Here is a 12,813-nt window from a genome sequence, read left to right as displayed (position 1 = left end):
TCAGATATACAGTGCTGTGCAAAAGTCTTGAGTCAATCATCAAAGAGATAGGCACTCTTGGGATGAACCAGTGCTGTCTATATATAACACTAAACTTAGCAACCCCCCCCCCCCCCAAAAAAAGCAGTTTTAAATTGTATTTTTAAGACACTTAGTTACTAGCAAAACATAATTTTCTTCCATTTCTTTAGTTAAATCTCTGAAAATTGCCAAAGATAACACAAAATTGAAGTGTTAGGCCTAGAAATATCTAGACTTGAGTGTCTGAAAGTTATGTCTTTAGGAAACAGGGGGGAAAAAAGAAAGAAATCCATAAAAGACCTGACACAGGTCGTGGGAAATCCATCCGGCCCTCACTTGATACATCTACTGTCTGCAGAGGTCTCACAAGAAATGATCTCAGTGGAAGGGTGAGAAAGAGCACCGGGGGAGAAAAGGCTGAGGGATGCCAAATAACACAAGAATTACTCTGAAAACCAGTGGTAGCAGGCCTTATGGCATTATGAACCTAAACTGAACACTTTTGTATGAAATCCTTGTCAGCAGGTACAGAGAAGGTGTAAAACATGGGGAGGCCATGTTTTAACTGCTCTTTGGAAATCACCAACAAGTTGTTAATGCAAAGGTAGAAACTCTTAAATGCTTGAATGAGTCATATGTTAGTGGGAAATGCCTTAACACGCACACATCAGACTTTAAAACATGAAGTGATATCCTGTGTCTCGATGTGATTATTAGTCATAAGATGATGTGATTAGTAAACTGGAAATGTGTTAATATTTATTTTTCCATCCTGGTAACACAACACTATCACTCTATGGTTTATTGTTTAGTATTTAGATTTGTACAAACTCAGAATACTTGCAGTTACGGTCAACATTTCTTTGCTGATATGTCACCAGGATGACTGCTGAGGGCCAGTGTCAGGTTTGTTTTAAAATAGCTCCATCTTTTGGTGTGCCATACTCATTACATTAGTACTGTACATGTGGAAATCTCCCCATCTGTAGATATCAGATGAATATGATGGAAGATATTGGTAATATAATTTAAAAAAATTGAATAAAGTTTGTGTTGAATAAACTTGCTATTTTTAAGATGGGGAAAATATTTGACAGCCTCATTTTTAACTTTGAAATAGAAAGCACTTCAGACAAAAGAAGAAATGAAACTTTATATTTATTCCATTGTTGAAAAATAAAGTCACGGTTATGAGTGATGGGATGTGAGATGGGACATTTTTCACAGAAAAGGAGAAGGAAAATGTTAAACATATGACTCGTAACTTTTTAGAAAACATCCTTTTGTTTGTATTCGATATAAAGTATTACAAAAAATTTAAATGGTTGTAAAAACTGAGAAATGGAGACAGACAGTTATCAAGTATAGTAACGCTGGTCATCACAAGTTTGTAGAAATGTGTTTTAAATAAGTGTTATTGTAAGAAAAACAATACAATGCATCTTTGTTAAGTTATTGTAAAAATACAGACCAACATTTTTTTATGGCTATAATAGAGAATAAGAAGAATTAACACTTACAAAAAGTGTCAGAGTAGCCAAGTAAAAGTTGCTCATAGTAAGAAATCGGAAAGCAAATAAGTCTATATAAATTCTTATTAGCATTAGGGATTTTATGTGCAGGGGCATGCACCACGTAAAAAAGACAAGGACGCATGGTGCCTCAGTTGTATAACACATGGAAATAAAGGTTTATATGAAGGGTGAAGGATCAGTACCATCACACATTTGCAGCTCCAGGTGTGATGTGATGCCAGGGAACTGTTCTTGCAGTGGCAGTAAATAGCCCAAGGCCTCTCCTTGAGTTACCGGGCCGGAGTAACGATAAGGACGGATGTTGAAGATCTTCACGCAGTGTACTAAATGGGACCAAAACAAATATAAATCAATTATTTTGTGGGCATTAATTCCTTAATATCACCCTTAAAAAAATGCTCAGACAAATCAATGACTTAAGCTAACTCAGCTGAATAAAGTGCTTATTGACTACACACCAAAGAGTTTGAGTTTACTGTTTTATAACTTGCTATCAATCACATGTAAATCATATGAAACTGATGAGGAAAATGCTCTGTATGAATGTGACGGCCTCATTTTGAGCTTGTTAACTCTAGTTATTTGTAGAGTTTGCTTCCTTAATGTTTTCCAGCAGTCTGATCCAGAAATTGAGAGCAAAATGGCTGTATTTCCAGTTTTTCTCTGTGAGGAGTATTGGATATCTGACAGATGGGTGTGGGGGATAAGAGTGTGAGTCTGGCTTTTTGATTTTATATAAGTGAGAGCATTTTTAAATCAAGTCTGTAGAATTGGGAAGCCAGTGTAGCTCTAATAAAACTAGTGCCCTCTGTTATGCATTTTAGTTACTAAGCTTGCAACAGAATTCTGATTAAGTTGCAGACCAGAAAAAAAGTGCATTGTAGTAATCCAAACTAAAAGAGATGAGTGCATGAACAAGTTTTTCGGACTGAGCAAAGGGTGGATTTTGGCAATATTCCCAAGATGGAAGAAGGTTGGCTTGGTAATAAGCTCGTGCCTGAAACTCCAAGACTTTCAACTTGTGGTTTTACCCTGTTAGCTTATTTCCCTAGTTTGGCTGAAGGATATAGCTGTGGTAAGGTGGGTTTAGCATTCACTTTATCGTTGGCATATGAATAGTTCACTTGTGCAGCTAAAATCCTCTTCCAGCGTTTACAAATGTTACAAATGCAGGCTCAAGACCCTAAAAAAAACCTTAGATCTCGCCTTTACCATCCACCTAAACAAGCCGGCTGCCAACCTAGAAACAAACAACCTAAAAGTAGTTCTACAGCAAACTCACCAACATCATTAAATCTTAAAAGCACTTAATGATCAGTGTCTCAGCATTAATGTGGGCATCACGGTGAGGTAATGTGTCTCTGTGATGTCTAATCATGTCTGTGCTTTACCCGGAGATGAAAGGAGCTGACAGTACATGTGTTCTTCTGATAATACACTTCAATTATAAGGTGAGAGGCAGAATGAGGACTAATGATGTTTACTCATCATTCCAGCACCTTATCAGCTCAGGATGGTCTCAAAACACATTACCACGCATGAGCACATATACACATATAAATAGGTATACACCGCAAAGGAATACATGGGTATTTTAGGCACATACACAGATGCATTCCCTTTTTTCTCTAATGATGGCCCTTATGGGGGGTCATTACTCATGAACAGCCTTTAGTGGGGTTTCACATAGACCCCGATCTTAGGGGCTATCAGGAGGTCAATGCAGTCTCCGCTCGCGTTTCAGCACCTTAACTAATCCCTTTAAATCATTCCTTTTCATTCTCATGCAATGCCTCTACCATAATAGCATGGCCTCGCCTTTGCCCTAGCCATGGAACTATACAGTAGATTAAAGGAATTCACAGGCAACACTACAAGGTTACAAGGATTTAATTAAACCTGGTTTATGCTTATTTTCAGTTATAAAAATATCTCAATGGACTTCTAAATTGAATTTTTTAGAAATTGAAACAGACTTGCACACCGACTTATGGCCATACTAACAACATGGGTCTTTGAATGATATTCTGGTAGGCCATTTGACTGGTCTGCCACTTTGGTTCCAACTGAAATATTTAGACAAGTACTGGATGATTTGACGTATGTTTGGGTACAGCTATTCATGCAGTCACTGATTCATCCTAATGATGTGCTAAATATCTACTGAAATAGGTCTTTATCTGGTACAGGAATCAGTAAAGACCTGCAAAGTCTTTGTCCTGTTTATTTTGATTGAGACTCACATCTACAGTTTTAAAAACACTGTAATTTTCCTTGCTTTGCTAACTTTCAGGTATTGTGCTAGCATCTTGTCCCTCTTACCATCACTGAGGAGTTTGACTCCATCAAACTGATAACCAGCTGGGTCTTTCCGACTCACTGGACCGGCCAGAGAGCCTGAAAATATTGTGTTGATGATCGAATAGTCATCACATACAAGGTCCACTGCTTTATAAAGGCCATTACCTCTGTAAAAAGACATGTGACAGAGGAGACTGGCATTAGTTTGCCATCAGAAAAGGCTAGATTCAATTAGTCATCTTAATCTGGCCAGAACAAAAATCTCTGATTAGTTATTTGGACATCATCTTTGTCTACAGAAAGTCAGCCTTCTACCCAGACAAAGCTTCACTCATCATTAATTCCAAGTGGTTTGGTAAAAATGTGCTTTGTCATTGTAGGGATCAGGCTTGGATACTATACAAAACTAGACATGGGGCAGTATCAGCGTCTGCATGTTGCAGTATGAGTAATCCTCTGTGGGCTCTGAGATAAAGATCTGATCAGGATTAGTCACCTTTGGGAGTTAAAAGCTCCACAGCCGTACGCATCACAAGCCCTCACTCTGTTGTGGTGACCGGCACAAAGCATGCTCCAGGCTTGGACTACAGAGAGAGGTAAAATGAAATAGGTTAGATAATACTTCTCCTTCCAAAATAGGCACCATATTAAAAGCTGCAGCACTGCACGCCAAAAGGCCAAGCATAAAGACGATATTTTTAAAAATATGTTTTAACATCCACTGACTGTGACTCATGCTCTATTCATGTGGAAATAAGGCCAATTACAGCAGAAAGGCACTATTCAAATGTCATTTACTGATGTCTTCTCCATCAGTTTTGTGTTACCCACACATACAGCCTCACTCCCACAATAACGTTTTCATGAGTCAGACTTGAAAAAAACTCTGCAAATCCATTTTAATTCCTTCTTGGCAGAAAAAAAGAATGAGCTGTGTGTTTGTGACCATCTGAAGAAGTTTGCAGGAGGTTTGTGTTATTGTAACATTTCGATATGGGCAGATGCATATTTCTATCATACCTGGCATGCAGCACTGGCGCGTCTTGGCCCCTGAACACTTGTCTTTGAGGTATCGGTCTTGGCAGATGTAACGGACTGGCTGGCAGATGCCTCCCAATCTAGTGCAGCTGATGTCACTTCTAGGTCCCATGAACACTCTCTTGCTTCCTGATTTGACTTTCTTTCCTGGAGTCACAGCCTTTGGCCTCCTGTCATTAGAACTTGTGAAATTTCCCTTCACCTTGAGTCTGCTGCTGTTCTTGTCAGGGCTTTGAATTTGTTCCTTTTTTCTCTCTCCATGTTCTAAAGCGCCACTTAACACCACATCTTGGGAGAGATGAAATGAAATGAGAGTTAGAGTTAAGAGTGTAATGGAGAAAGGATTTAAAAAGAGAATGGCTAGAAAATTTCCAGGTTGAAGGATTAAATCAAACTTTTCTGAGACTGATATTTGGAATGAGTTATGCAGTATTTGGAATATGAAGCAGCAGATTTTCTTTCTGTTCAGTTAATACCACTTACAGTCTGTGAAAAAGTATATGCTCCCTTCCTGATTTCTACTTTTTTTTTTTTTTGCATTTTTGCTACATCCATTTGCATCTGCTTATCCAATTCAGAGTCGCTCAAAACTCATAATTGCAATATAGACCGGGGCTGCAAAGTATCTCAAGCTGGAGTCCACGGTGTCACCAAAACTGCCTAAAGTATGCCTCACCTCCAAATCTCTCTCCTCAGTCTGAACCACCTAACCTATAATCTGTTCCTGAAGTGTACCATGATTTAGCAGAAGTGTTCGGAAACGATCCAGCTTTCTTTCTCCCTCCTCACCATCCTTTTGATTGTTTTACAGATTTACTTCCAGAAGCCTCACTGCCCACTAGTTGACTCTACAGTTTAACTAAACTAGAATGTGAAGCAATGGAAAAGTACATCATGGACTCTCTTGTAGATGGAAGTATTCATCCGTCTTCTTCTCCTTTTGGCGCATGCTTCCTCTTTGTCGAGAAGAAAGAGAAAACTCTCCATTCTTGCATTGATTTCAGAGATTTGCACAAAATAAGTACCATTACTGCTCCTTTTATCTGCCTTTGAACTCCTGCAGTGGGCTACAGTTTTTTTTTCCAAGCTGGATCTCCATAATGCATAACATCTGTTGTCAGTGTTGGGGAGTAACGGAATACATGTACCGCCGTTACGTATTTAGAATACAAAATATGAGTAACTGTATTCCGTTACAGTTACCGTTTAAAAAGGTGGTATTCAGAATACAGTTACTTTGTTGAAATAAATGGATTACACTGCGGTACTTTCCTGTTTCATTTTGTCGCGGGTCAGGACTGTTTGGGTTTTGTTTGACAGCTACGTTCTTTCGTTCCAGGCAGCAGCGTTACGGTTGCCATGGTTACAGGGCGACGCTCTCTCTCTCTTTCTGCGACTGTGTGTTTCCTGGGTGAGAGAGCGCCTTTTCGTTGTTGTTGTTGTGCTAAGCTAACAGGCAGAATGCTACAAGCATAGCTCTAAAGAATGTAGCATTATGGGCAGTATAGTCCGTGTTGCAGGGAGAATGGACTGCCATACACGTTATGTGTCTGTGAGCGCGAGGAGGGAGAAAAAGGCGAGTGGAAAGGTACGAGTTGTCGTCGAGGAAAAACGGGAGCTGGAAGCATGTAAATATAATAATAACCACTGCAGCCAAGAAGAGTGCCTGACGAGCCCAGTTGTAAGTAAGCTATTAAGACTCGACTGTACACCGTGTTCGTGTTTTCCTCCGAAAACAATAAGTTCCGTTGGAGCAGTCTTTCAACGCCTCTCTCTGTCTCTCGCAAGAAAAATTGACCCACACAACAAAGTAAAGCTATTTTTCGGCTATGAGCCGACAGGGACCCCGCCGTATTAGTCAGAGGTCCCTTTACTACAGTTCGGAGTCGCGGACCTTCAGTAATAGTAATAAATCACACAGCAATAGTACATTCACGTTGTTGTAAAAAGCATGATAATATATTAAGTAATCCAAAGTATTCAGAATACGTTACTCTCATTGAGTAACGTAACGGAATACGTTACAGAATACATTTTGGGGCATGTATTCTGTAACGGAATACATTTTAAAAGTAACCTTCCCAACACTGTCTGTTGTGCATTAAGGAAAACAGCCTTCAGTACTCACCTGTGACACTTCTTATACCTGGTAATGCCCTTTGGTCTTACCAATGGTCCTACTGTTTTCCAAATGCTTGTCAATGACATTCTCTGTGACTTTCTGAAATGTGATTTTCTTTGTTTTATTCTTGTTTACCTGGATGACAATTTGATTTTTAAAGTCCATCTCAGAACACTGTAAGTCCAGCAGCTCCTCCAATGCCTTCTGGAGAAGCTGTATGTTAATGGAGAGAAGAGCTCTAATGCTTTTTGAATGTTGCCACTCTATCCATGACCTAAGGAAAACCTCCTTGTCTATTACTGACTTCTCCAAAGTTTGCCTTCCAGTGAAACTCTTTGCCATGGCCTTGTTCTTATTCAACCAGACCCATCTCAGCAGTTCATTGTGGAAGTGGACGCGTCAGATTCTGAGGTAGGAGTTGTCTTATTTCAACAGAAAAATGGCAAAATTCACTCAGTGCATTGTTGGCGCCCATGAACTGCTGGCCATCAAGTTAGTCCTCAAAGAACGGAGACACTGGATGGAGCAAGCTGAGCATCTCTTTGTTGTATTTACCGACCATGACAACCCCCATTACCTTCAGACCACCAAACATCTAAACTTTTGCTTTTTACCAGATTCAGCCTAACCATCACTTACAGACCTGGCTCCCATAATTTAAAGCCTGACACAATGTCCCATTAATTCTCCACCTCTGATTCCACCTCAGAGAATAAAACCATCCTTCCACTTATTTGCATCATCAGTTCCTTGGCTTGGGAAATAAAGTCTCTCTTAGGGAATGCTTAGCGGGAAATAAGTCCTCCAGCTCCCCACCTTCCCCTCTTCTTCAGACTCCCATTCACCCTCGGTCCCACCTGTAGTCCCATCTGACTACTGCCCAGATTAAATCCACAATGTCTTTCACATCACTTCACAGCTCAAACCTGTTCGGTCCAATCCACTGTTTTGTACCTTTGTCTAATATTAAAATTTGCTTGATGATACGAAACACATAAGAGTGACAACTATGGCAAAAAAAGAAGAAATCATGAAGGGGGATAAATACTTTTTCACTGGACTGTTTATTTATATTACAACTAGATTTAGATATTAGGGATACCAGTTACATTCTGTCATACTTCACATAGATGTTTGCTTCAAAATGACCCCACAAAAAAACACTATTTTAAAAGGATCACCTTCAAAATTGCAGTTTTTAGGTATTAAGGGAAAAACTTTTCTTGCATTTTCTTGATTAGTTAATAAAGTCACCAAGTAAGTCTTAACACACTGTAGGACGCCTTTTTTCAGGGTTGAATGGTGTTACTTGTCTATATAGACAGACAGAGTCATAGTTCAGTTATTCATAGTATGTTTAATTCTGACAGCATACTAATTATCCTGCCCAGGCATGAGTCTTTGATCTTCATTAACCTCAGAAGCACATAAAATATTTCAATCACACTGCCCTGGCACAAGAACACACATTGGGCTCAGTGATTGAAAGAAGCTGCTTATCACTAGAAGGCCTTAATGAGTGGGCAGAATGGTTGTGGCTGTGGCATGGAAAAGCAATTTTCCTCAGCATGTGAACTAAATTAGAAAAGACCAAATTTTTTTGACATGTGCAAGTGTGCCTTTTGCCTCAGCAAAATTAGATAGCATTAAAGGTTTGCTGCAGTTTTACTAAATGTTTGTTTATGTATTGCCAGGCTTCTACTACATTTTAAAGCAGCTGCAGTGTTAGGCTGTTAACAGTTAAGGTACTAACAGTTAACCTGAAGAGATGAACACATGCAAAGACAGACACAGCACTGATTGGCAAGCACATTTCCATTAACTCCACTTGACTGGATACCTCTCATGGAACTGCAGGGTTGTGTCCACTGTGGTGCACGAATCATTTTCATCTCAGTAGAAAGATGGCTGTCTCATTTTCATGTCGCTCAGCAATCCCCCAGAGTTACTGTGCCTTAAGCTTTTTAGTTAGATGCAATGATGTAATGTTGCATTAAGCACTCAGTCATGCTTTAAATGTGTCATCCACTTGCGCCAACTCATAGTCTCTCTGGCAATAGGCTCGAACCCCCCAAGGTTCATGTTTACAGGAGTTTACAGTCTCCTAATAGGGCTCAGTTCATGGTAATTTGCAGGGCCAAGCAGATGTTTATGCACCATTTATTGTTTCCATAATGGGAATCTTATTACACTGCTGAATGAAAATTTGTGTCCTATGTACCCTAATGCATACTTTTAGCATGTGGATTCAAGTATTTTGTGGGAATGCACGTGTCCATTTCTGTATGATCTACTTAATACAATTACTAATATATCCCAGACATATTCCATACACTATGATGCACGCTAGAATAGTGTGCATTTTGCAGGTGGCAATTTTATACGAAAGTGACTTACGTACAGCATAATAAGAGCGCAGATATGACACAGATCCTAAACAGTCTTCCCATCATCAGGTCAGAAAAAAAAAACTCTGTAGAATGATGAATGAACAACAGAAAATGTTTTTAATCTAATCAAACAAGTGTCCGATAAATGTAATCTTTGTATCAATATCAACTATCTGGCTAAATCCTTCAATAAAAAAAGTTAAAAATATAGCTTGGGTTTTGGTTTTTTAAAAATATAATACTAGGAAATCTGTCTCAAATCTCAAAGGAACACACGGAAATGATGGAATAATACTGAGACTTTTTAGAGATAGAAAATTGAACTAGACTTACCAGTCATGTGCAAATGCTGAAGAGTGGCTCCCAGCTCAGTGGGAAGGAACACAAAGAAGGGACTGTTGGAAAACCAGCCTGCTGTGGAAGCTACACGCCTGAGCCACAGGACATCCCCCAACTGTCAATATTGACATTGGCTGCTAGAAAGCATACCCTTTTACTGGCTCAAAAAGCTCAAGTTTACTTACTTTCTACTGCTACACTAAAAGCTAAAGATTAGGACACACACACACACACACACACACACACACACACACACACACACACACACACACACACACACACACACACACACACACACAGCTTGGCTTCAGTAAACATTAAATCTACTTGAGAACTTTCAGTTAAAAACTCGTTTTATGTATTAGACAGTAAATAGTAACTTGGGAAAAGCACCAGCTGTTATGGCTAATCTAAATATACAACAGGTGATATAACAATGAAATGCTTATAATATTTAAAAAATGTTGTTTTAAAGTTCTTTTTATTGTCTCCAAGAAATAAAGTTTATACTGTTTTGCCAATTTCACAGTAGTGGGAACAACCGCTGGCACTATTAGGTTATGCATAGTTGCACTGAACTCTGACTCCTAGCATGGCTCCAATTACACCCCTCCAATAAACTCATTAGTATATGTGGTGCAGTCAGCAGGTGCTTGACTGTTGTGTCAAGCTTAATGAGACAACAACAACGAAGAAAAAAGAAAAAAAGGAGAAAAAAATTATTATATTCATACCGTGAGACTGGCATCTTTCATTGCATAATTTGCCTCCGCGAGGCAATGGAAGTTAATCAATGATGAATTTCTTCCTCTCCCTCCGGGAGAGTGAAAAAGACGTACATGGATGAATGATGGATGGATAAACACGTGAATGTAGGCTATTTTAGACATTGCTTTGTGCAGAATAGAGAATGGGAAAGCCAGAGATGAGAAAAAAGGGTTTAATTGAGGTTACACACATTGTATTCTAGCCAAAGAAAGGAGCTAAGTGTTCTGTCTTGAGTAACTGGGAATGCCCAAAATGTGGTTACTGCACTTACAAAAACTAATAAAAGCCCTCAGAATAGGCCTTGCTGTGATGAATTTAGAGTTGATTCATAATAAATAATTAGTAATTGAGTTAACAGATGTACAACTCAAACATCTGTTTAAATGAGTCACAGAGATAAATGTGTGGTTCTTTCGTTGCAGCAACCAATCAAAATTAATTTCAAAAATGAAGGGCTATATCTCTGTATGTACGTCCAAGTGTATTTTTCTCTACTGATGTATTGTGGTCAGCTGGTTGCTCTCTCTGAATTTACAATTTACTGAGAGCAGAGGAATGGATTCAATAGCAGCCGGTAAAGAGTTGAGCCTTTTGCAGCCAGACAGCTTTGATAATCAAATATCTGGGCAGAGGATTACACTGATAGACCATATGGCTTGGAATTTGAAAAAGAAGAGAGGGAATTAGGGAGACTAATAAAAGACAAGGGAACAGAAAAGGAGAGAATAATTAGAGCTGAAGTGGTAGTGCTCAAGACTGAGCGAGTGAGGGAGGGAACAAGTGAAAAAAAACACAGGGAAGTGAGAGAAATAGCAAAGACAGTCGACTGGGCAAATAGAAAATGAGAATGAAGCAGCAGAAATTCCAGCTAGCCTATCTGCATCTCAAACATGAAAGAAAGGCTGGTGTTGACTCAGTGAAAACCCTTTGATAAACATGGCTGCTTAAATAAAAACATGTATCACATTCTTCAAACTCCTGGGAGGACAGAACTGACATTTCACTCCTGCTTCTCTGTCAGTTAGTTCTGGCATTTCAAGGAGACAGAGAAGAGATGCCACAAGTGTTTCCTAGCAACAGTTCGCTGCAAAACCCTTCTCCTCCTCCTCCTCCTCCTCCCACCTTCTCTCCTCCGCTCGCCTCCCCCTAGAACTCCCTCCATCCCTGAGATACGAGTTGCAGCAATGCAGCACTTGCTTTAGACCTGAAATACATTCTAATTCTCCTGACCCTCCCTCCCTCTCCCTCCAGTTCCCTTCAGCACGCTGCCAGGCCTGCATCAAATGACATTCAGGCCGCTGTCATCTGTAAAGAAAAAGCATACAGCCAGGCTATTCCCTGTGAAGGTTGAAGGCACTGCAACTGAGAAGTGTTGGCAGACAAAGTACTAAAAGAATGCAGCAATATTTTACCTTTTACACGGTGAGCGGTTAATGTGCATGAGCCTGACTCTTACTCTTTCATTTGATTTCTTTAGCATCTCTTTGCTGCTTAGGTAGAAAGAACATCTCACAAAAGCAGGCTTGTGAAAAGACTCTGTGGTCTGTTTATGGCCTGGAACAGCTTTGAGGGTCTAAATCAGCTTTCGCAACACAGCGGCCCAGTCACACCAACTTGGCTCTGTCGATTTGTAAACATATTCATGGGACTTGGGGAGCGGGTATTTAGCCAGCCTGAGCAGACAAACAGAGCGCTGTAGGGTGTGGGATAAACTTGATGGTGCTGGTGGCAGCAGACAGGGGGCACCAAAGTCTTAATAATTTGTTCTATTAAAAGCATTTCCTATGTTTGAAAGGGCATTGAACTGAAGTCTGCCCATATCTGTAGGGAACAAACCAACAGCATTTAGCCAGACAGGACATTTCAGCATATACAGATGTCCATCTATGTTTTTCATCTGTCTTGTGAATTTTCACAAGCCGTAACAAGCAGTGAGACAATGGAGCAAGAGACTGAATGTGACTGAAATCTTAAGCCTCGGCTACCTCAAAGGTGCGTCCTTACATCATATGGTTGCAGTGTTATTCTACAAATGTAATCATATAATGCGGTGTATGCACAGAGCCTGTGGGACACTACACTACACCATATGGTTGCAAAAATCTTATCAAAGTACAGTGGAAGGAGCCATAGACTCTTTAAAAACTCACCAGCGTCTGTCTGTCTCTTTATTTTCTAATGAAGCTGTCTGGTGAAGTAAAAATTTACCAAAAGGTAGCCATGTAGTAGCACTTGTGCTGAAACAAATAGTCAGTTGACACCTAAATTTACTTCATGTTGCTTCAAAACCTTCATTCTC

General features: G+C 39.7%; 1 protein-coding gene across 1 annotated transcript; it reads right to left on the bottom strand.

The window, feature by feature from the left end:
- Nucleotides 1–1,189: 1,189 nt before the first annotated feature.
- On the bottom strand, nt 1,190–9,903 carry LOC147320949 (uncharacterized). The gene is made up of 6 exons (XM_086309233.1): nt 9,741–9,903; nt 9,419–9,490; nt 4,878–5,183; nt 4,354–4,441; nt 3,879–4,024; nt 1,190–1,879 (listed from the first exon to the last, which is right to left on the bottom strand). The coding sequence occupies exons 1-6, from the start codon at nt 9,745–9,747 to the stop codon at nt 1,713–1,715; spliced, it is 786 nt and encodes a 261-aa protein (XP_086165359.1). The 5' UTR covers nt 9,748–9,903; the 3' UTR covers nt 1,190–1,712.
- Nucleotides 9,904–12,813: the final 2,910 nt, after the last annotated feature.

Source organism: Aulonocara sp. 'chitande type north' Nkhata Bay, linkage group LG10 (assembly GCF_057382095.1).
Source record: "Aulonocara sp. 'chitande type north' Nkhata Bay isolate Kocher_YH1m ecotype deep benthic linkage group LG10, A_spYH_male_GT1.1, whole genome shotgun sequence".
Classification (NCBI taxonomy): Eukaryota; Metazoa; Chordata; class Actinopteri; order Cichliformes; family Cichlidae; genus Aulonocara; species Aulonocara sp. 'chitande type north' Nkhata Bay.
Note: the sequence above shows the minus strand (reverse complement) of the source record. Positions and strands in the feature narration are given on the sequence as shown.

What these genes read in the sequence shown, in the direction of transcription:
- LOC147320949 (XM_086309233.1), bottom strand. An exon ending in ATCTGCGCTCTTATTATGCT is followed by an intron (nt 5,184 to 9,418) that starts GTACGTAAGTCA and finishes ATCTCTCCCAAG; the next exon opens with ATGTGGTGTTAAGTGGCGCT. An exon ending in GCGCCAGTGCTGCATGCCAG is followed by an intron (nt 4,442 to 4,877) that starts GTATGATAGAAA and finishes CTCTCTCTGTAG; the next exon opens with TCCAAGCCTGGAGCATGCTT.